Source organism: Panthera onca, chromosome A3, assembly GCF_046562875.1.
Source record: "Panthera onca isolate mPanOnc1 chromosome A3, mPanOnc1 haplotype 2, whole genome shotgun sequence".
In the NCBI taxonomy this organism is placed as follows: domain Eukaryota; kingdom Metazoa; phylum Chordata; class Mammalia; order Carnivora; family Felidae; genus Panthera; species Panthera onca.
The window spans coordinates 134,480,049-134,503,476 of NC_138341.1; the positions used below are offsets into that span (position 1 = coordinate 134,480,049).

General features: G+C 64.4%; 1 protein-coding gene across 1 annotated transcript; it reads left to right on the forward strand.

Moving 5' to 3' along the window:
• Positions 1-1,002: 1,002 nt before the first annotated feature.
• Positions 1,003-17,015, forward strand: RBM38 (RNA binding motif protein 38). Its single transcript, XM_060621029.3, has 4 exons — positions 1,003-1,424; positions 2,236-2,359; positions 2,838-2,892; positions 15,337-17,015. Exons 1-4 carry the CDS (start codon positions 1,188-1,190, stop codon positions 15,638-15,640), a joined length of 720 nt encoding a protein of 239 aa, XP_060477012.1. The 5' UTR covers positions 1,003-1,187; the 3' UTR covers positions 15,641-17,015.
• The last annotated feature ends 6,413 nt before the right edge of the window (positions 17,016-23,428 follow it).

The window sequence follows — 23,428 nt, forward strand, 5'->3', positions numbered from 1 at the left end:
AGGGTCAGGGCCAGGAGTGACCTCACTTGGAGCTGTCACCACAGCTGTGCTGGGACAGCAGAGGATCTGAGGTGCCCAGAGTCGGCCTCTGCACCAAGGTGTGACCCACCAGTGGGGGATGTTGGTGCCAGGGCCAGCTTCCAGGGCCCCAAGCTCAGAAAGGCCCCACGCTTGGTTTACTGCTCTCCTGTTCGTTGAAATTCCTCACAACTCTGAACAAGTTCTTGTAGCCCGTCCTGCCTGGTGTGGAGCACACAGAGGCTCCGGGATGGCCTGTTTCTATGGCTGGGGACAAGGACAGAGAGACAGGACTGCCCTCAGCTTGCATTTCCCCCAGGGTCGCCCACCTACAGGGAGGAATCCCTGCTATCAGCTGGAAGAGGCCAGAACAACTTCCTCTGCCCAGTCACCTCCTCCAGGGGGGTCTCTGGGACCACTCTGGACCCTCCCGGATTGCAGATCCCTGGCTCATGTCCCTCCGGGTTGTCCACTGTATTTTTAGCGCTGACTTGTCTTATTCGTAGAGGCTCCACGGAGCTAGGGCGTAAGTTCTGTGCGTCCCTGCAGCCCCCATCCTGGAGTGTCGCATGAAACGCCCTGAAAAATATTCATCGAGTGAATCATATGTGCATGTAAAACAAGAATCATTTCAGCTTTTAATACATGTTGCTGTATCCCATCTCACCCTGGCTCAATAAACATGCTGATCGTCGCTGACTCTAACTCACTAGACCCCTGCGGGCACGCAGAGGGCCTCCCCCCCACCCCCCGGGCCGGCAGGGCCGGCGGGGACACGACCCTGCTCACTCAGGCTCGCGTGCGCGCCCCGCCCCAAGTCTTCCCCGCCCGCCCGGCGCCGCGGGGCGCGGCCGGGACTACGCTTCCCGGCAGGCCCCGCGCGCCCGGGGCGGGGCGGGGCCGCGGCTGGGGCGTGGCTGCGGCGGACTAGGGGCGGAGCCGCTTACAAAGCCCGGGGGCGGGCGCCGGGGCGCAGAGTGCCCGCAGCGCCGGCAGGAGCGGAGCGCGGCGCAGCGCAGCGCGGCGAGGCGCACTCGGTGGGAGCGGCCCGCCAGTGGACGGGCCCGGCGGCTGGACCGGTGCCGCTGCTGTCCTGCTCGCTCTCCGCCGCCGCCCATGAGCGCGGCGCCGCGCGGCCCGGGTCCGTAGGCGGCGGGGCGCCCCCCCCCATGCTGCTGCAGCCCGCGCCGTGCGCCCCGAGCGCGGGCTTCCCGCGGCCCCCGGCCGCCTCCGGCGCCATGCACGGCTCGCAGAAGGACACCACGTTCACCAAGATCTTCGTGGGCGGCCTGCCCTACCACACCACCGACGCCTCGCTCAGGAAGTATTTCGAGGGCTTCGGGGACATCGAGGAGGCCGTGGTCATCACCGACCGCCAGACGGGCAAGTCTCGCGGCTACGGCTTCGTAAGTGGCCCCGCGGCCGGGCGCGCACCCCGCCCCGCACTTACCGCGCCGGGGGCGCCGACTCCACCGGCGGGCGCACGCCCAGCTGCCCCGGCACCTGCTGCCCCCTCCTGGGCTCGGGGGCGGAGGTTCACGCTCCAGCCCGTCCCGCCGCCGCCGCCGCTACTCGGCCGCGGCTCCCTGCCCCCACCCCACTCCTTGGTTAAAAGGGAGAGCCGCTGTGTTCAATTAGCGCTTCGGAGTTTGTGGCGAGATTCTGGGGACAGTCGGCTTACTCCCAGGACTTCCTGGAGCAACAAGCGAGCAGAAGGGGCTTCACCTCAGGGCGCTTTGGAGGCCTTTAGCACCCCCTCCTCTCCAGGATTTTACAAGAGTTCCTTTAAACGCCCAGAACAAACGGCTTAAGTAAAAAAAGAAAAAAAAACGGTTTGAAGGCACGTCTCCTACTTTCCTTCTAACCGGTGTCCCCCAACCCCTCCCACGAGGAAATTCGCACCCCCGCAGGCAGGCAGGACAAGCTCGGGGCCCCTGCCTTCCTTGGGGAGGAAAGGGGGAAGTTCCTTGTCTCCCCTGGGGATCATTTCTGTCGGTAAAGCTAGGTTTCCCAGCACATGAACTTGGATGGAGGAACTGGAATCCAGGGGCACCTTTGCAGGAGGGCCCCATGGTGGGGGTGGGGGGTGGGGACTGGGTCAGAGGTTCTGAATAACTGGCCCCCCAGGGAGGGGGAAATGAGTGCCTCTTGCCGGAGCAGAGGGCTCTGCTCCTCCCACCGGTAAGGGAAACCCCTGATGCATCTGTGTTCCTCTAGGTGACCATGGCCGACCGGGCGGCGGCAGAGAGAGCTTGCAAAGACCCGAACCCCAACATCGATGGCCGCAAGGCCAACGTGAACCTGGCGTATCTGGGTGCCAAGCCGAGGAGCCTCCAGACGGGTGAGAGCCTGTGTTTTCCTTTCCTGGCTCGTCTTGATTGCTATATTCAGTGTTGGTATCTGTGGGGTGGAAAGGGCCCCCCCCTTCCCCAGCCCTGCCCCAGGAGTGGCCGTCAGCTATCATGTGCTTGCAGAGCTGTCCCTGGGCAGTCATCCCCTAGCCTGGGAGCTGGACCCCGTCGTCCAGGTGCATGTGCCAGCGGGACAGGGCGAGGAGGGCGCATCAGCCAGTTGTCAGCCGTCCGCCAGGGAAGGAGGAAGTTGTTCCCCGGGGCTGGCGATCAGGGGGACAGACACCCAGAGGCCGCTGTTACCCTTCTCCGTTGGCTTTCTTAGGCAGGGAGCTTCGGGATTTGTGGGAAGGTGGCCTGGGAGTGTAGAGGAAGCCAGTTATCTATCCCTTCCGATGGGGGAGGGCACGGCTGTGTGCTTCTGCTCCCTTGGGTGAGGCTGAGCCCCTACGTGGCCTCTCGTTTCAGGCTTTGCCATTGGAGTACAGCAGCTGCACCCCACTTTGATCCAACGGACTTACGGGTGAGTGGACACTGTTGGCTGGGGGGGCCGGGGGGGTGAGCAGACCTGGCCAAGCAGGCCCCGGGCGCCCCTTGGCCCGAGGGAGTCTTTCATCCGAGGACCGCCAGCCCCACGGGATGCCCTTTGCATCTACCTTTCTGTGTCTGCGAACCGTCGCCTTCTCCGATCTTCCATAAACCTGATTGCCTTCGGAGGGCAGGGAGGCAGGGCCAGCCGGGAGGACGGAGAGAAGGCAGAGAGCGTTCCTCCGGTCCTGCCAGAGACCACGGAGGCTGCCGGAGCCTGGTTTCAAGTCTTGGCTTCCCTGTGACCAGTTGCGTGACCTCTGGCAGCCTACACAGCCGTCTGTCCCTCAGTTTCCCCAGCTCCCTCTGTGGAATGGGGATGGTAGCGGCCTCTCTGAGCTCTGCGAGCGGAGACCTCGGGAGGGGCCTGTGGGGAGGGAGGGCAGGGAACGCTCCGGAAGTGCTGCCCGTGCTCTGTGGGCCCGGCGGCTGCGTTCTTCTCAGGGTGCCGGGTGACCCGCTCTGGTGCCTGACAGATGGTGCCAGCAGGCCACTGCCATCCGGGGTCTGGTATTTAGGAAAGCTGCAGCAGGTGAGACGGGACCGGGGCCAGCTGTCCAGCCCCAGTGGGCCCGGCCTGTGGGCCTTTTGTCCGACGTGCTGTGGTTCAGCGCATCCCACCCTTGCCTGGCTTTTTTTTTTTTTTTTTTAAAGTTCTAATAAGTCCCGGCAGCTGCTTGTGGAAGGACACACACACTTCAGGGGCACAAAGGAGCCTGCCATGCAGTGTGACTTCCCAGCCCCGTGATCGATGCTGGCTGTGCGTCCCAGTGCCGGCAGCGTGTCGACGGGGGTGGGGTGTGCTCCTGGGGGTGGCGAGGGCGGTGAGAACACAGACAGCCCCTTTTAGAACGTTGGTGCTTCTCAAGCTGTCAGAACCAAATCCCAGGCTCTGGATTTTGTGCTTCAGGCTGCGTGTGTGCGTGTGTGCGTGTGTGTGTGTGTCTCACGTGCATGTGTCTGCCCTAGAAAGAGGCACAGTTCGAGGAACCACCTGGCTTCCCTGGCAGGGCTGGGAGCTGGGCTCGGGTGGACCGGGCAGGTCACACAGATGGCTGAGGAGTTGTTGCGTGCCCACGATCTGGGGGTGTTCGCCCGGACACGCGGCGTCTGTGTCTGCTTGGTGGCCTTGGCGTGGATTGGCATGCGTGGGAGCCCAGCTCTCAGTCTGTTCTCCTGGGAGGGAGCCCGGGGGCGGCCGGGAGCTGGTGCTTCTGGGTTTCCTTCTCGCCCTGGCATCTGCTTCATAAATGTGTGGAGCCGTCTGGGGAGGTATTTGGGGACATCTGCCGTCATCCGAAGTCCTTCCTGCTTGGGGTCCAGGTCACGTGAGGAGGGCATTCCTCATCTTCCGTAGCCTTGGCGCTGTTCCCCAGGTGTGTCCCAGGCGGCCAGGGGCAGGGCCTGGAGCAGGGGCCAGCTGCACAGAACCGGGGGTGGAGGGGGGCGGGCATCAGCGGCTCTGTCCTGCTTACCATGTAGCAGCTCCTACCCCGAGCACGTTTGAGCCCTTTTCGGATCCGCCGCAGCTGCCTCCAGGACTCCAGTCACTGTCAGGACTTGGCCCCTGGAGCCTGCACACCTGGGTTCAAACCCTGGTTCTGCCACATTCCAGCCGGGTCCGCTTGGCAGATGGCAGGTGGCGTCTTCTTCCTGAGCGTTCGGTTTCCTCGTCTGTGACTTCCTTGACGGAAATAGTGACCTCTTCGCATACGGTGCCGGCACGCGGGACCGGGTGCTCTGTGCCCCTGCCCCCCATCCTCTCCTGTCCTCGCAGCAGCCTTCAGAGGTTGGGGCTGATGTTACCTTCGCTTCCTAGATGAAGAAACTGAGGCGAAGAGCGGTTAACAGTCCGTCGGGGTGACCTAAGTGACGTGACTTAAACCGGGCCACTGGCTCCGAGCCCACACTCAGCCGCCGCTCTCTGGGGTGGGCGGGTAGGAAGGGTGCCCCAGCCTTTCCCCTCACGGTCCCTTGAGCGCCACCCACGTGAGGGTGGTTGGGGGTCGGCGCAGATCTTACCGCCGTGCGTTCCCGACTTCAGGTGACCGTGTCTTGTAACTAAATCTCTGGCTGGCATCTAATACCTGTGACGACGAAGAGGCCTCGGGCTCTTCTTGTTGGTTGCCAGGGGGCGGAGACCCAGGCGGGGACAAGGGGTCAGAGGGAGCGTCCAGGTCTTCGTTGCCAGCGGCCGGTGGCCCAAAGCTTCTCAGGGTCCCGCCGCCTCCCACCAGGCCTCGCTGAGGTCCGGGGTGGCGGGAGGGGCCCCTGGGGGTGCTCTCCCAGCGAGGCAGGGCCGGGCTGGCCCCGGGTCAGCTGCCTTCCCCCAGTGCCCCTCGGTTGGGAGAGTTGGGCCGTCAGCGTCCCTTTTGTCTTTTGTCTCTGCAAACGAGAACAATCGGGCGGGAGCGCGGCTGGCCTGACTCAGCAGTCAGTGTTGTGTGCTGCGGGCTGGCAGTGAGGCTGGGCCTGCGCCGGCCGAGGGCACACGGTGGGAGCCAGGGCTGGGCAGCTTGGCCTTTTCAACCAGTTAACCCCTCTCCTGCCTGGCCGAACTTCCCCTGGACTTCCTGGCTCCGATCCTATGCCTTGCACAGGTCTAAAGGTTGCACGGCCCCACCTTTGGGCAAGGCCACTGTGGAATCCTCGCCTGTGGGGCCATAGGCATCGGCGTGGGAGATTCGCCAAAGAATTTCTTAACAAGTTACACTTTTTGCTTGGATTCCCTGGCTCTCGGGTTTTTTGGTTTGTTTTTTTTTTTTTTTTTAAGGGGGATGGGGTCTTTCAGGACCTAACTTGGGCTGTGCATTCCTGTCATGTAACTATGTGTGGGGCCAAGGCCTGAGGTTTGGAGAATCCTTCCTTGGCAGGTGACCAGTGACTTAACCATGAGAGGACATGACCAAGGCCATAGACCATCCAGTTGAGCATCTCTTGGCCGACCCCCCCGGGTGGGACAGTCAGCAGCCTGCAGGCAGGAAAGTTCCAAGTGGTCTGGAGAGGGCACATGTCCGGGCAGAGCTTTGAGCCTTGTCTGGAAGGGACCTCCTGGTGTCAGAGGGTATATGTCCAGGGCTAGACCTAAGACCTGCCAGGGTCTGAGGTTTGTCCTGGGCCTGGCTGTACTTGGAACCTCTCCTTGGGTTATTTTTGAAGGGCCAGCTGCTTCTCTGGGCACAGCCCCCGTCCCTTTTCTTAAGGGGGCCTTGCTGGGGCCTTCACATCCATTCACCGCAAGTCCTGTTCTGTGGCCAGGGTGAGACCGGGCCCCAGGTCCCACACAGCAGGGTCATCCTTCATCCTGTGTTGGAGCCAGGATCCCAGGGTCTGCCTGGGCTCATCTCCCCGGAGATGACCAGGATGGAGACCAGGATGCGGGGCTGACTTGAGCACTGAGTGGGTGCCTTTGTGCAGAGCCGGTGGGTCGGGGGCCCGGCCCACAGAGAGACTTGTATTTGTCAGGGACCCAGCTCCTAGCAGCCCTCCGACAAGGCCTGTTGCCCGAGCTGCCCGTGCAGGCACCGGGTGAGGAGAAACTTGTCTGAGCTCACGCAGTGTGGGGCCGGGGGCCCGATTTGGTGGCTCCAGTACTCTCCTTCCTTCCGCGAGGCCCCAACACCTCTCTCTGGCCAGCTCTTGAACAAATCCGAGCCAGACACCCCAGGACTGACACCCACTATGGGACCCTCTTGGGGCGGTACGTGCCTTGTGGGTCCAGGGACGCCTACGCTCTCTGGGCAGGCCCCCGCTGTCCCCGCCATCACCAGGCCCCAGGTGTGTGCACGCCGAGGGGCCCGAGCCCAGTACCTGGGTCACCAGGGTCGGGGGTGGGGGTGGGGGGGGGGCGGTTTCCATGGGGACCGCAGCCGTGGGAAGGCCATCAGACGACACACTGGGACACACCCCCAAAAAACGCCGAAACCTGACCAGGACCTCCAGCCTGGTTAATAGCACCGTGCCAGCATCAGGTGCCTGGTTTTGGTCGCACGCTGGGTTGTGTAAGACGTCACCCTCCCTGTGCTGTTTTTGCAACTCCTCGGGATTCTCCCGCTGTTTCCTGATACGAAGTAGATTAAAGGCTGGGCGGGGCAGGGGTGGTGAGTCGCAGAGCTTGGCTTCGGGGGCTGGGGGGGGGGGGCGGGCGTGGGATCAGCACCTTTGGGGGGGGCACAGCAGGAAGTGAGGTCAGAGCGGGAGGCCGTGGGGGCTGGGAGGAAGCTGGTGCCTGCTCCCCGCTGTGGCGTCACGTGGCTTGTTTTTACTTTCAGGGTGCCTGGGGTGGCCCTGCTCCCCACACCGTAGCTTCCTGTTTGGCACTGGAGCGAGGCGTGGGCCGGCGCGTGGCCCTCCCGGTGGGCCGCCCGTGCACACCTGTTGTTTGTCCCCGTCTGCCGTAACAGAAACCAGCCTCCGGGGTGGCTCTTGGGTTCCTCTCAAGGATGAGCTCCTCGCTCCGGCCCGCTGCCCTGGCAGCCTGAGGGCCGGAGAGCCTCGTCCAGAAGCCCGGAGCCGAGGGACAGAGGCCTGGCCACAGACGGGCCTGCGGGTGTCTGAGCCACCCCCAAGGGTGTGCCCTGGGGCGGGAGGAGCAGGGGGAACGGGGCGGGAGGGCTCCCGGGTGGCCCAGCCGGCCCCCTCACGTTGCTGTGGCCAGAGCACTGGGCCGAGAGCCCGGAGGCGCTTTTCCGTGGCCTGTGTGTGTGTGATCCCTTGTCGTGACTTCTCCTCCTTGAGCCTCAGTTTCCCCACCTCCCATGTGAACGCGACGAGGGCTCAGCAGAGCATTCGTGCTCCAGACCCTTCCCACGTGGGTGGAAGCAGGAAGCTGGGCATTCGTTCGGCCCGTTTGTTCAGCAGATGTTTGCCAGCTCTGTGGCAGGCCGCGCACGCCGTCCCGGATCGTAGCTGCAGAGTGGCCTGCAGCCTGGCGGCAGCATGGGCAGGCCCGGTGGCGGTAGGCGCTGTGGGGGGAGGGGCGGCCGGGCCGGGGACGCCAGCGTGAGCCGGGGGAGGAAGTGGGGGAGTTGGGGGGCCCAGGGGCGCATTTAGATCGTATTCCGAGTGACGCGGGACTGAGGTGGGCCCTGCGTGGCTGAGGGCCGGGTCACTGGTGTCTTTGCAGCATCCTTTTGGCTGCTGTGTGGCCCATGCGGTGGAGGCCGTGGTCCCCACGCAGCTGGGGTGGCCGCTGGCTCGGGCCAGGGTGAGCAGCTGTGGGATCCCGAATACGATACATTTTAAAGAATGTGTGACGGAGGAGCCTGAGAAGATTCCAGAGGTTTGGGCTGAGCACGTGGAAGGCCGGATAGGCCTGGAGGAGAGGGCGCAGGTGTGGGTCGAGGTTTGGACAAGTTCGGGGGAGGCCTGGCAGCGTCCCACCGAGGCACGTCTTACCTGCTTTGTGCCGCCGCCCCACTCCTGCCTGCTGTCTGGCGGCCCCAGGGAGCATTCACGTCCCCCCTCCGGGGATTCCCAGCCCCGGACCTGCTTTTCTGCCTGCGCTGGCGTCCCACTCCGCGCCCCTTCCTTCCAGAAGCCTGCAGTTGCGCCCCCGGTGGCTGCCTGGGTCCCCAGCACGGCTGGCGAAAACCTCCAGGGAGCAGAAAAAGTGAAACGGGCTCATTTGCCTTTTTTGTTCTTACTTTTGGGGGTGGCTTTGCTTTCAGAAAACGAGTCCCCCGAGGCTGTAGTGATTCCTTTTAGCGGAGTTTTGCTCTGAGCGTGTGCAGCAGTCAGCCGCCTCTCCAACTGGGCCGCTCAGGCTCCCGAGACCTCTGTCTCCTGAAGGGGCCTCTGGGAACGCAGCAGAGGCCCTGTTGGGCTCTGTGGCTGGCACCGTTAGTTTACAGATGGGGAAACTGAGGCCAGAGAGGGCTGAGGGACTTGGACAGGCATGGCCAGGGTCCAGACTCAGGGCTCTTGCCCCTGAACCTCCGCTGGGCCAAGTCCGCTGGGGTGCCCTTGGCCGTGCCTTGGGTCCCGGCAGACTTCGCGGCTCCCCCATGTGCCGTCAGGAAGCCACGAGCCCCCGGTCCTGCAGGTCATGGTCACGCCTGGTCGGAGCAAGCCTGGTGAGCATCGGGCCACCTGACCTTTAGGTTCTGACCGTGGGCCCAGCTGTCCTGCTGGCTGGTCCGGTTTTCCCTCCAGGGTTCCTGGTCTGCTCTCCCTGGGGCTGGGGCCAGGTGGCCGTGAGCGGGAGGACCTTCTGTGCGTCCCGGCCGGCTTGGGGGCTCTCCCTTGTCGTCCCTCAGGCCCGAGGAGGTCATTGGTGCTGCCACGCTCTCTGGGGCGCGCAGAGCGTTAAATCCTCACGCAGCCCTAGCGGTGAGGGTGACCTCACTCACCCGACAGAGGCAGCGCTGACACAGCCCGGCACCTGGCGAGGACCAGAGCCAGCCTTGAACCGAGCCGCCAGGTTCCGCCCCCCCCACTTGCGAGCAGGGCCCCGTCCGGCAATAGCTGTTTCCAGCTGGGCTGCTTCCTTTGCCTTCTAAAGGGCTGCAGCTTCTATCCCAGGACCCAGGCAGCATGCCCAAGGGAGGCTCCTTTGCGCTCCGGGTGCCGGCGATCCCGCGGCCTGCCCGAGGCCCTCCGCACTCGACAGATGGTGTGCCAGGTGCTCGGGACCCGGCGGTCGGCACCAAGTGCCCGCCCTCGGGGGGCTTACATTTTCATCGAGAAAACAGAACGGAAAGTAAATGACGGGTCTCAGGTCGTAAGAAGGAAATAAAGCCGGGGGTGGGTGGGATGTGGTGGCGTTGACCTGGGGGTTGGTCGGGGAAGGCCTCTGAGGAGGTGAGGCTGGAGGATGGGGAAGAAGCCTGCACGCAGAGGGAATAGCCGCTGTAAGGGCCCGTTGCTGGAGGTGCCCGTTGCGTCCGGGGAGCAGGGTGGTGAGAGTAGGGACAGTGGGTAGAGAGGAGTTGCAGGGGGAGTTGAGGCTTGGCTGTGTGGGAAGCCATAGGGGGAGCGGTGTGGTTCTGGGGAGGGTGGAGGCCGCTGGAGGGTTCTGATCCTGGGGGTGGGCTGGTCTCTTGGATTCTTTTTTTTTTTTTTTTTTTAAAGTTTACGTATTTGGGGAAGGAGAGAGAGAGCGAGAGAGCGCAGAGCCTGACACAGGGCTCGACCTCTGAAACCAGGAGATCACGACCTGAGCCAGGATCAAGAGTCAGACACTTAGCCAAGGAGCCCCGTGTTGGATGTTTTTAAGATGACCCTCTGGTCACCGGATGGGGGCAGAAGCAGGCACAGAGGACCTGCTTCGATGGGGTGTGGTAGATGGAGGCTTGACTGACCGGGGGAGGTGGGCGGGGTGTGGAGAACAGACACAGTTGGGGGACTGGGAGGGGGGGAGCGGGGGGGGCCTGGGCCGCAGCGGAGGGAGAGTGGGCAGGACCGTCCTCCCGGGGGCTCCTGCCCTGGTGGCAGACCAGCCTTCGCCCGCAGAGTGTTGTGCGGCCTGTGGCCTTTTCAGAGGTCTGAAGGTCGAGCACGTGGAGGCTGGTGGCGCCCCAGCCTTTCTGGGGAGGGGGTGGGGTGGCAAGGAACGTGCGGGGCACGCGGGCCCTGCCCCCGTTGCCCCCTGGCCAGGGCCTCCTGTTCCTGCCGTGTGTGCGGGCCTGGGGAGGGGGGCGCCGGGCTGCGCTCAGGCAGGTTTGGCTGGGCTTGCTTTCTCCCCCGGCAGCTCAGTGGGGTCCCCGTGGGCGCATGTGCACACACCCCTGCAGCTCTGCCCCTCCTTCCCCACCCGGCCTCCTTCCCGGCGCCCGCCGGGCCGGGGCATCGGGCCCCGAGGGCGGTCAAGAGCCAAGCGCGCGTGCCCTTCTCTTTGTAGTCTGCCCCGCGGCAGGGTCCGCACGTGAGGGGTGTGACTCTGGAGGAGTCTCCACGGTGGGCCGTCCCGTGCCTTGTGGGGGATTGGCGGCCTCCCTGGACTCCACCCACCAGGGTGGCACCCAGAAATGTCCCAGGCGTGGCCCGGTGTCCCTCGGAGGGGCAGAGTCGCCCTGGCTGAGGTCGCCGTTCTGGCGGGGGGTCCTGGTCCTCCCCGCAGGCCCTGAGGTCAGCCTCTGCAAATCCACATGCAGAGCCGAGGGGCGGCCGTGCTGGAGGGAAACTGCCTGGGGCGTGTGCCCTGCCTCCTGGGGCTTTGTGGCTCCCTCTGACTCTTGGCCCCACTGTGCGGCAGGACCCCCCCCCCCCCCCCCGCCCCCGTTCCTTCTTTTCCTTTTGATCGCAGTCTGGGGTGCACACACCTGTTGGGGGTCCAGTCTCTGTGGATCCACTGAGCAGCTTGGATGCTGGGCCTTGGACTGGGACTGCCCTGCCACCTGGATGGCCTCTTGAGACCCAAGCTGGCCCCCAACGGGGGCCCCCGGTCACAGGCTCCAGCCAGCAGCCAGTCCTTGTGGGCTCAGGTAGCAGGCAGCGTATGGACAAGGAGGCAAGACTCTGCCACTGTGGGTGACACAGTACCTCTTGTGGCTTTAAAATGCGTTGTGGGTGATCTCGGACTTTTTGCATAGAGTGGGGGCGGGGCAGAGCGCTCAAGGGAAGCAGGTGAGTGGATGCAGGTGGGCGGTATCCGGGGGTGTCAGGGACCGGGTGTCTCCCTTCCTCCCCAGCCTGAGACAGTTACTCCCTCACCCGTGGAGGCTGGGACAGAGGTCTGGTCCTGACAGCGGAGAGTGCAGAACCTGGTAGATGTGACCACTGCCTCGTCCGGCTGGACCTCGGGGAAATACGGCCAGAGCCCTGTTTGTCCGTCTTACCTACTTACGTGTGTATTTATTAAGTTTATTTTGAGAGAGAGGACACGCGCTCGAGAGCGGGGAGGGGCAGAGAGAGGGAGAGGATTCCAAGCAGGCTCCGCACTCTGACCCGGGGTCTCAGTCTCACGAACCGTGAGATCACGATCTGAGCCGAAGTCAAGAGTCAGACGCTCAATCGACTGAGGCGCCCGAAACCTGTCATTTTTGCGGCCCTGGATCCTTCTGCTGTGTGGACAGGGTGAGGCCCGGGTCTAGGCAGTGGCTCTGAGTGTGGGTGTGTATCAGGATCCCTGGGGGCCTGTCACCCCTTCTGACCCCTCTGTCTGCAGGGGATCTGCCTTTTTGGCAAATGCTTTGGGGGTGTCTAAGGCAGGGGCGTCCCTGCCCATGTTTGGAGAAGTTCTGGGCTGCAGGCTCCCAGAGCCTCAAAGTGAGAGATGTTCCCGAGGCTCCAGGAGCCGGGTGGGGGCTCTCGTGGTGCCAGGGACGTCCCGGTGGGTGCTGCACCAAGGCACGCTTCATCGTGCCCCCGTTTTGCTCCTTTCCCGGGCAGCGTCCTGACTGCGGGAGCCCCTTGACCTTCTCAGCGGAGAACCTGTTCCCCGTGAGCTGTTGTTCCATCAACACGCTGTGTGCCCGGCTCGTTCCAGAGCTAGGCCTCGGGGGAGGCCCTGGGGGTCGGGGCAGAGCCCTCCCCATGGCTCACAGGAGATGCAGGGGAGGTGAGGGCTCCAGGGGGTCGCTGGCAGGTACAGACCCGGATGGGGATGGCCTTGAGCGTCGGAGGTGCTGCAGGGCACGGCTGGGACGGGACAGCAGCTGAGGTGGGACAGCAGCCCCCAGGGATGTGGTCTCAAAGCAACAGCCTGGCACCCTTGCCCGGCTCCTCCCGCGCACACGCTGGCTCCAGCCTCAGTCTTTGCCTTGCTGGTCCCCCACGGCCAGCTCTGTCTTACCCTCGGGGCTCAGGGCAGCTGCCCTCTCCTCCGAGAAGCCTACCCTGATCACTCCCCGCAGTCCCGCCTCCGGGTCATGGGTTGGTATGTTTGTGTGTCTGTCCGCCCCGCTGGAATCTGAGCTGCGGGGGCCGTATCCTGGCCCCGGCAGACGGGAGATCGCTGTTGCCCTTTTCAGGAGACCGAGCAGGATTCGAACCCAGGCCTGGCTCTGTTCAAGGCTCTGGTTTGCATGGGGGGAGGAAGGAGGTGGTCGGCGGAGGCTCCTGGAATGGGGGCGGTGGAGGGCGATGGGCGCTGTGGCCCGGAGTCAGAGCACGGGGATCCCGGCGGAAGCTGCCCGGGCACACGCGGCAGAGGGTGGGGGTGGGGAGGCACGGCCGCCGCCGGCCTGCGTGTGTTGCTGTGGGAACACTGGGGCGCTGCCGCTGGGAGGGCGGCGGGGAGGGCGGCGCGGTCGGCGCTGGGGGCCCCCCCCCCGGCAGGTGTGCCCCAGACTCCCGCCCGCTTTGCTGCCAGATCGTCGCAGCCCTGCGCGCCGTGCCCTCGCGGGCGGCTCACTCCGCAGCGGGATTTGTCTCTCGCAAAGGACGGGTCACCGAACATCTGAACATCTGAAACCGAACAGCTGTTTTCAGACCTTAAGTGTGTTCACAGCCGTGTGCAGACGCGCGCTCTGCCTGACCCAGAACTTGTCCATCAGCCCGAGAGGAGCCCCGCAAGCGCTCACGCCCGGCCCGGCCCCGCCCCCTGCCGGAGCCCCTGGCGCTTCGCCCCGGTTTCCTCCGGGCTTGCCCGTCGTTTCCTGTCGGGGGAGTGGCCTTCTGGGTCTGGCGTCCTTTGCCCAGCACATCCTCGGGGCTCATCCACGCCGTGGCACGCGTCAGTCCCCGTCGCCGCGTGGAGAGACCTCCTTGGTTTGTCCCACCGTGGGGGGCGCTCGGCCCCCGTGAATATCGCCCCTTCTTCCTGGTTATGCGCGGGAACCCATCTGCCCTGTAACGACCCGCGGAGCCCTCCGCCGGCCCCCGGCCCCTGCCTGTGCGCTCAGGGCGTCGTGCGTAGGACGTCTGTTCTCGGACCCGTAAAAAACGGCAGCTTCCTACGGCCCGCCTCGCCCATCCTCAGCCACCTTGGCCCGCGTGGAAATACGCATCTGGCTGCTTTAGCGTCAGTGATATCCCAGCATAAACAGCATCTCGGGTCCGCTGCTCGGTTTCCTCCCGGCAGCGTGGAGGGCAGTGGCGTGGGGTCGAGCACAATTCGCCTGGTCTCACTGCCACTGCGTGTGGTGCGTCTGGAGGGACATCGCATGCCGCTGCGGCCCCTGCAGGTGACCCTCTGGCGTTCTCGGGCTTGTCGCCGATCCTGTGGGTGCTGCCGCGGTGCCCACCCCGGCTGAGTGTCGGAGAACGGGGCGCCCTGTTCTTTCCGAGCAGCTTCTCTTTGGAGCAGGGCCCCACCCCACAGGTGCAGGAGGGAGTTGGGTCCCGCGTGCCCCGTGCTGGTGCGAGAAGAGGCGGAGGAGAGACTGATGCCCGTGGCCGGGCCGCCTGCCCCGATGGGGCTGCCGGGTACCTGACGTGGAGCAGACAGGCCGCGAGGCCCCGAGAGGCCCAGCCACTTGCCCGGGGCCGCCCGGCGCCTGGTTGGCCGAGCGGGCCCACACCGATACCGCCTTTCTGTGCCCCCGTCTCCCCACCCGTGACACGTGGGACTCATCCCGGGCGTGCGGTGACGGCTTTGCACATTAGCCTGCGGCATGGGACAGACGCGTGGGTCAGGAGGGTCCCCTCACTTTATCGCCGTGGGGCCTTGGCCGAGCCACTGACCCCCTGGGCTCCATTCTCTGTCATGAAACAAGATGGTGACGTGAAGGGCAGCCTGAGCACGCGTCCGACCAGACCGCATGAAGGTGTTTCGGTTTCGGACCGGCTCCGTGGGTGCCGGGTGTGGTCGGTGGCCTTGCTCCCAGGGCTTCTCGTCCTCTTTGTCTTCACTGCTGTCCTTCGTGCCTCACTCCTGCAGTCCTCACTCGGTGAGGCTCGCTGAGCTGCCGTGGGCTGGGCTCTGGGCTGTCGGTGCCCAGGGCAAAGCTCCGGAGCTGGGGAGGAGGACGGGACAGCGCAGCGTGTCCCCCGGTGGTGGCGGCTTGCTGGGGAGACGAACAGGGAGGCAGAGGGCCGGGGTGTGACCTGGCAGTCACACGGGGACCTGAGCTCAGAAGGCCCACGCTAGACTTGATGCTATGCTGTCACCGTCTGAAACTTCTAAATCCTTTTTAAACCTGGGCCCCCCAAATCACTGGCCCTGTGGGGGGCCTTGTGGGGGGATGGCTGGAGTGCAGAGCGTTGGGTTGGGCTGGGGGGGGGGTGCCTGGGAAGGGCTCACTGGGAAGGGGGGCTCTGGAGAGCCGGGGAACGTGTGTTACGGGCAGTGGGAACAGTCAGGGCAAACAGTCAGTGCAAAGGCCCTGTGGTAGGAGCACGGCTGGTGTGTTCCAGGAAGATGCGTTGTTGCCATACCCATCTGACCGACGAGCGGTCCTCGGGAGCGGGGACACAGCATCACCCAGCCCCTCCACTCCGGAGCCAGCTTTCCACCGCCCCGTCCCCTGACCCAGACCTTCTGTGTTTGGCCCCGCAGGCTGACCCCCCACTACATCTATCCACAAGCCATCGTCCAGCCCAGCGTGGTGATCCCGGCCGCCCCGGTCCCGTCGCTGTCCTCCCCCTACATCGAATACACGCCAGCCAGCCCGGCCTACGCCCAGTACCCGCCGGCCACTTTTGACCAGTACCCTTACGCCGCCTCGCCCGCCACGGCCGCCAGCTTCGTGGGCTACGGCTACCCGGCCGCCGTGCCTCAGGCCCTCTCGGCCGCGGCCCCCGCGGGCGCCACGTTCGTGCAGTACCAGCCTCCGCAGCTGCAGCCCGACAGGATGCAGTGAGGGCCGTTCCCGCCCCTGGCGTCACGGCCCCGTCGGCCACACGCCGGGCAAGCGGCCGGCCGGGCTTCGGGGTGCGCGCCCGCACACGTACCTCCGGAGGCCCCGCGGGAGCCCCGCCTGACCCCCGATGGGCCGGAGACCGCTTCTCTTGAAATCCAGGACCAGCCGCGTCTTGAGGGAGGACTTCGGGGAAAAGGGACGGCCGAGCGCTCTTCGAAGACACAACCCAGACCTCGCACACACCGCCAGCCTTCCGCCTTCCCCTTCTCCTGCCCCTCCCTGCACCCCAGGCGCCCACGGCCCTGTCCCCACCGCACCTGGCCGGGGCCCTCCCCCCCCCTCCCCCTCCCCCACCCCTCCCCGCGGACCGGCTGCCCTTCGCCCCGCTCGGAGATGCCTTACTCCGGGGAAGCCCGAGAGGCCCGCCGAAGCGGGCGGTGAGCCGTGGTGGAAGGTGCGGGGGGCCCGTCTGGCCCCCGGACTCGCACTTTCTAGACCACAGCCCGCCCCACGCTGGCGACGGGGAGCCGGCCGACATCCCCTTCTGTCGGGCTGCAACGTTTTTCTTATCGTCCTTGTTTTGCTACTAAGATGATTTCAGAAGCGTAGTCTATTTTTTCAACGGGAACTCCCACCACCAAGAATCCAGAACCTATTTTTGACTTTGAGAGACTCACTTTTTGGCTCCGCCCAAGGCGACGGTGGCGGTATTTCCGCGCGGCGAAGCATCTGCCGGCCCCGGGAGCCCCTCGGAGGGTGGGCGTCTCCAGGCAGGTCTCTCTGGGCGACGGGCAGCCACCAAGGGCAGGAGGGAGTGTGGCCCGAGGTGATGCTGGCCGAGGGGCCGGAGCTAACCGACCTTCCCGGCCCGCGAGTGGGCGGGGCTCCGAGTGCAGGACCACCCGGCCTTGCCCGCCCCCCTCCCTCGTGGCGTCACCTGCTGTGTACCAGCTGGGGCCCTGGGATTGAGCAGAGACACGTCCCGCCTCCTGGCGGGGGCCTCGGTCTGGGGGCGGGGTGGGGGGGTGGGGCGAGAGAGGTGCCCCCAGGCAGGGGGGGGGGAGGGGGGCTCCCCGACAGAGCACCATGGGCCGTGCGGTGGCCCCCACTCAGAGGAAGGGGGGAGTGAGCCGAGGGGCAGCCTCGTGGAGGAGACCCGTGGGAGGGTTTGGGGAGGGCGGGCCGCCAAGTTGGGGGGCGCTGGGGGTATTCCTTCGGACCTACCTCAGGGAAGTGGTGGCCTCAGGGGGCTGACCGACGTGGGCAAGCACTTTGCGGCGCGCCTGGTACAGAGTCAAAGCCCAGAAAATAAAGGTAGCTAATATTATAATAATATTTTTATTAGAACGTTCTGATTATAAAAATAAAACTTGTTTTCTTTAAAGAAAAACTTGGTCTGTAATTTTTCTCTTGCACGGGAGCCTCCGGCATCGCTGCCCCACCGCCCTCCCCCCCTCCCCCCACCGCCCTCCCCCCCCCTCCCTGCCACGGTGATCACTTGGTGTCACAGCTTGGGAGCTGGGCATTTGCTGAGCACCTGCTCGCACTGGCCTCTGGGCATCCAGAGTGACCGGACAGACGGGGTCCTGTTACCACCCCCCTTTCCACGAACTAGGGAAGGAGCTGATGCCCCCCACCGAATGCCCTGGGTGTCTGCTCCCCTGCAGTCTGCTTAAAACCCAGGGGAGGGCTGACTGGCTCTGCATAGGTGACAAGCTGTGTGCAGCGTCCTGGGAATGGGGTCAGGGGCCAGCGTGGTGGTTTGAGTGGTGGCTCCCCGGAACCCCGTGGGATGGGGGGACCTGTCCCCAGGAGAAGGGAAGTGCTTCTAGATGAACCTGAGTGAGGACTGCTGAGAGGAGAGAACAGCAGGTGTGTGGGCCAGCTGCCCTAGGGGATGCTGGGAGGCAGGCAGGGTGCGAGGTCAAGGAAGGGAAGTCTTGGTCTGGGGCTGAGGGGGCCCAGCCCAGGGCTAGTTCTGGCATTTCCCAGAACTCTGCTGGAGCCACAGCTCCATGCTGGAGAAATCACGGGGGACTCACGGAGGAAGCATTCCGCCTGGAAAGAGGATGAAGTCATTTACTCCAAGAAACCTGTGCCGGTCAGAGGCAAAGCACTGAAGAGAGTCCTAAAGCAGACACGATGCTATCCCATTGGGGTTTATAATCTAGTGAGGGTGACCTAACAAGCCTACAAATGGGATAATTTTGGATACCGCTGAGCCCTGTGAAGCAGGTGTCACAGGGTGCTGGAGAATGGCTGGGTTCTAGGCAGACAGCAGCAAGTGCAAAGGCCCTGGGGTAGGATGTATGGAAAAGAAGGCCAGTGTGGCTGGACGAGACGAAGTTTAGGGTAGTGATGGAACCGGAACTGAGGAAACTGGGGAAACCCAGGGGCGGTCCTGCTCTGGCCTGCCGTCTGGGGAGGGAATAGCAGCGTGCACACGTGACCCGACAAGCTTAGCACGGTGTGGTCTGATCGATGCTGTCAGCGGAGAGGCCCCTGAGCCTGGGAGGGGGTGGACACCACAGCTGGGCTGCGCGGGATGGAGGGGCTCCTGGGGAGCTAGTGGGAAGGGAATGGGCACCCTGGTGAGGGGGCCGGTTTGAGCTAAGGCTTGGAGGTCTCGGGTGGGGCCTCCTTTGGGCCGGATGCACTCCAGGCACCAGGCTTATCCTCCCCGGATCCCGCAGAGCAGAGTCGGGCCCCATAACGTGCAATCCGTCCCCATCCTGTCATCTGGCCCAGACGTCACCTCCCCCTCTGGCCAGAGATTCCAGCTGCTGTCAACTCCTCTCTCTCCCTCACCTTCACGTCTAACCCGTTGCCGGGTCCGACGTTTCCACCAGCAAAGCCTATCAGGAATCTGCCCCCAACCCAGGCACCATCCCCTCTTGTCCTGGACCCTCGCCGTGGGCCCTTGGCTGCTTCTGTCCTCGTCTTCCCGCGGTCCGTGTTCCACATGCAGCCGCAGGGGTCCCGGTCACCAAAAGAGAGGTCACGTCTCCCAGCTCAGAGCCCTGTGTGGCTCCCCTTGTCCTGGGAGTAAAAGCTGGTGCTGTGAGGCCCATACTGGCCTCCTCGCTGTTCGCCGGACACACCAGTCACAGCGTACCACGGGCCCTTTGCACGTGCTGTTGAGTCCTGCAGCTTCTACCGGCCGAGTCCCTCCTTCAGCTCTCAGCCCAAAAGTTTAAGTTCAGGGAAACTGAAGCTTGCAAGCATCACCTGATCCGGCTGGTGATGAGTGGGCATCAGAGATTTCTGGCAGGAGTTTTGGGACCGTCCATTCGGGGTGGAGTGTCTGGGGTGGTCCTGAGCCAGGAGAGGCCGGACCAGGAGGGGAACAGAGGGAGGGACGGAGACCAGTCACGGCAGTGCTCACAGGGAGTGGGGCAGGAGGAAGCGTGGTGAGCTGAGAAGTTGCTCGAGGCTGGATCTGGCCCCAGAACCCACCGACTGCTCCCCTGGTCGCCCTTGGCTTTGAAGTGACATGGGGTCACCCCGACAGGAAGAGGGGGCTTGGCCAGGGCCACCCCCTCTGCACCATCCCTGGTGGTCCCCCCAGGGGCCTCCTGGGGCCTTTTCCAGCTACTTTGACTTGGAGATTTACAAATTCCCTTTGTCTGTGGTGCGGGACCCCGGCCTCTGCCCAGGGAAGAGTCGGGGTTCCCAGGGTCGGTCGAGTCAGGTGCGATCCTGCCGGGCGTGTTGGCTTTTCTTAGGGGACCCGGGCCTTCCCCTCCCCCGGCCTGCCGGGTCTTGCTTTGCCAACACTGGCTAGGGGTCGGGGAGGTCAGCGTGGGGCTCCCAGCTCAGAGACACTTGCTGCAGCTGATAAGGGCTTGGGGGCCGGGAGGGGGTTGCGGGCGCTGCCAGGCTTATCTGGAGGGCCATCCGCTGCCAGCCCATTTCCTGTCGCTAATCAGCCGGTGGCAGCCTCGGGGACCGGCCTCGGAGCCCCGAAAACACCCTCCTGGGTCCCAGGACTGAGGCTCTGGATGGTGGCAACCGGAGGGCAGGCAGAGTTGCCAAAGTCCCAGTGGACTTCCCGCCCCAAGCGGGAAGCAGGGCGAACCGCGGTGGCGCTGGGGGGGCCGGGGCCATGGCCGCCAGTCTCGGCCACCGTCATCGTCAGTAGTGATGGTGGGCACAGCTGCGGACGTCTGCGGGGCTGACCCGGCTCGGGCACAGCGCCAGGCGCTTCTCGTGGACGTTCCGAGGGTCCCCATGGCCCCGGAGGTGACCTGCCTGGGAGGTGAGGGACGCGGGCCTGACGCTTTGAGAAACGGGCTCTGACCGTCCTCCGAGGGCACGGCTCCCTGTCCCTTATTAGCTGTCTCCCCCGCAGCCAGCCTGGGGCGCGGGCTCAGGGAGGGGCCCAGGGGCCCCCCGGCTCCTTCCTCGTCCCCATCGGTAAGGCCGTCCCTGGTCCCGCAAGCCCAGAGGGCCGGGCACACACACGTGTACGTTTATGCACACACAGCACCCTGTCCCCTCTTCTCCCCACCCCCCAGACATACACACACACTCACGGATGCACACACACACACACACATACGGACACGTGTACGAGACACACAGGTGCACACGTGGGCACACAAATATGTTGACTCCCAGGCACGCACACACGTGTTCACTCGCACACGTGCTGGTGACAAGCCCAGAGCCGCCACCGTGGTCTGGGGTCCATGTGAAGCGTGTCAGCAGCAGCCAGTGTGTTGAAGGGCTCACGCTTGTGACCCACCAGGGAAGAGGGAAGTAGGCACTGAGCCGGGCCTGGTGGCTCGGAGGGCGCGGGGCGGGGGCTGGGGAAGGGGGAGGCCCCAGGGGGCCTGGGGTCAGGGGTCAGGGATGGCAGGGCTGTGACCCTGGACGCCTGGCCCCCGGGGCTGGGCCCTGGCCAGCGGGGCAGAGAGAAGAAGGGGGCAGAAAGGGCAGGGCGGGACGTGCCCAGGGCTGTGGCCGCAGACACGGGACGTCGCGGGCACCCACGTTCTCCTGGCACGCCGGAAGGCTGCCAAGGGCCACCGCCCGCCGCCCGGCTCACTTCCTCCAGCCTCGGGGGGATGAGCCCCCGGAAGCGGCCCCATGGGAGCAGGGCCGGGTGGGGCTGGGCGAGCACCCCCGCCCCCTCACCCCTGGGAGTTGGGGACGACTTGGGGTACATGTTCCCCGGTGGGATGGAACTCCTGTTGCCCACGTGATGATTGGCTCATAACACACGCCTCCCTCCCACCTCGTGCCCCCTCTGTGCTGCGCTTCCGGGGATCCCGTTCCCCAGGAAGCCACCGCTTGGGGGGCACCTGCCTAGACAAGCCGGGGGAGGGGGGGAGCCTAAGCCCCGCCATGGGGATCAGCACACACTGGGCTGTGCTGGGAATCCTGTGGCCCCCTTGCTCCTCAGGGGTCCTTCAGGCGGGACCTGTTTCTCCCCTCGGCACCCGGCAGAGGCAGGGGCAGACAGCCTCCCCCAGCCAGTTCGCCTGCAGATCTCCCAGCTGTTACCCTCTGAGCTGGGGGGGGGGGGTGGGGCCGGGGCCGGGGGAGGGTGCCCAGTGAGGGAGAGGCTCGGTGTGAGCCACGCGGGCCTCAGGGAGGCACTTCCTTTACTGCTTGGGAGCCTCGTTATCCCACTTTCCAGATGAGTAAAACCGAGGGCCAAAGAGGAGAAGAGGGCTCCTCTGAGACCACTGGGTTGTTGCTCCCGCTCTGGGGGTGTAATCACGAAGGGGCGGGCTGGGTTTGGGGCCAGACGAGGTCACCTCCGTGCTACTCTGCCCCCTACACCTGGGGTGGAGGTGGGGCTTGCCCCCCAGTCTCTTGCACAGCTGAGGTGATCGCTGGGTGGCACCAGGACCCACTGCCTTCCTGGGTGAGTAGCACCTGCTTTTGTCCCTTGAGGAGCTGGACGGCCTCAGCCTGGGGCCACCCCCCAGCTCAGCTCCACGGTGCCGACAGGGTGGGCGTATTCTAGTCCCCCGGCCCCAGCGATCGGTTCCCAGGGATAGGCATGTGAGCCAGCTGGGGTCAATGCGAGTCAGTCCTGGATTGAACTCTTGGGGAAGGAAGCTCTTTCTGCTGGGAAGCCAGGCTGGGAGCAGATAAGCCTGGAGCTGTTGGGGATGGGGATGGGGAGGGACGACCTGTGCCTTATGGAGACACTGCCTGAGAAGGAAAGCAGCCCAAGGACAAGTAGAGCTGAGGACTGAAGAAGAGACAGGGTGTTGGTGACACCTTTGGGGGCCCCTTGATCCAGCTATGCCTGAAGCTAATTCCTGGGCCTTTCTGTTACAAGAGCTAATAAATTCCCCCTTTTGCATGTTAATTTTGTTCTTCTGTCCCTTGCAACGAAGACTCTGGACGTATGCAACCTCCACATACGCAATGTCCACTTAGGTCAAGGGGTGCCTGGTTGGCTCAGTCAGTTAAGCGTCTGACCCCTGGTTTCGGCTCAGGTCGCCATCTCACGGTTCATGAGATCTCTGCGTTGATAGCGTGGAGTCTGCTTGGGATTCTCTCTCTCCCCCTCTCTTTCTACCCCTTCCCCCTCCCTGTCTCAAGATAAGTAAATTAACGTAAAAAAAAGAAGAAAAATTAGATTGAGTGGCATTCAATAGACGAGCGCAAAATGATAGTGGTTCTTAGCTAGTTACAAGTTAATTTTTCCCCACGTAAAAGATAGCTGAGGCAGGCAGTCCAGAGCCATCGGGAATTCACACTCCTTGTAACTTCCCATTATGCTATTTTAGTCCATAGCTTGCTTTCTCGAGACCGTCGCATGGCACAAGATGGCTGCGGTAGCTCCAGCCGTCATGTCCAAGTTCCAAGCAGCAGTAGGAAGGAGGGGAAGGTGAAAGGAGAACCTCGGGCTGCGACTTCCCGGGGAGGCTTGCCAGAAGTTGCTTTTCCGTCTCATTGGTCGGATCTTAGTCACTTGGTCATACCTAAACGCGAGGGAGGGCGGGGAACGTAGGTGTTTCCCTGGGTGCACAGCTGTCTGGAATACAGGGAGCCTTTCGTTACTACGGAAGGAGGCAGAACGTCCACTGCATAGACGACTCGCAGTTTGTGTCTCAAACTGATGTCGCGCGTCCGGGGCAGTGACGGTCCCGTGGGGCTTCGCGAAGGCTGATCCTGACCCCGCCTGTGCTCTCGCTCCCCCTGCACACCAGCCCGCCGAGCTGGGTCCCTCACCGTGCCCACGTCACCCGTGGGGCGGTCGAGGCTCGGAGCGCTCACGGAACTCTCCCGAGGTCGCCTGGCACCTTAGGGGCCGTTCTGGGATGACAGCCGCACTTGTTCCTCATTGATGTGTTCGAGTTTGGTGAAGAGTCGCGCAGGGCGCGTCACGCTTGGGCGGGACTCGAGGCCCACACGGCTTCCACCTTGGGGGTCCTGGAGCGGGGCTCTGGGCTTAGGGCTGCCCGGGGGTGCGGTTTGGTATCCTCCCTCGTGCCGGCTGGTTCCCTCCTTGCCAGGACCCTCCCATGCGGAGTGGGTTAATGGTCCCGTTTTACAGAGGGGGAGACTGACGCTCAGAGGGGCAGAGTGGCCTGGGCGGCAACGGCTGATCCAGGCTCGGGTCGGTGTTCCGGGGTCTGTGGGCTGTGCCAGCGGGCCCTCACGGCGACGTGCAAAGGGCCAGGTGCCCTGGCCTGTCACCGCCTGCCCTTGGGCGACAGGTAGCTGGGTCGTGGTTGTGTCACCTGCCTGTGGGGTCATCAGCACGGCCGCCCTCCCCGCGAGGAGGAAGCGACCCGGCCGGCTGTCGGCCTGGTGTGGGTG

Excerpts from the sequence above, each read along its gene's own strand:
- RBM38 (XM_060621029.3), top strand. The coding sequence starts at position 1,188 with ATGCTGCTGCAGCCCGCGCCGTGCGCCCCGAGCGCGGGCTTCCCGCGG. Across the intron at positions 1,425-2,235 it reads AGTCTCGCGGCTACGGCTTC|GTGACCATGGCCGACCGGGC; the intron begins GTAAGTGGCCCC and ends GTGTTCCTCTAG. Across the intron at positions 2,360-2,837 it reads GCCGAGGAGCCTCCAGACGG|GCTTTGCCATTGGAGTACAG; the intron begins GTGAGAGCCTGT and ends CTCTCGTTTCAG.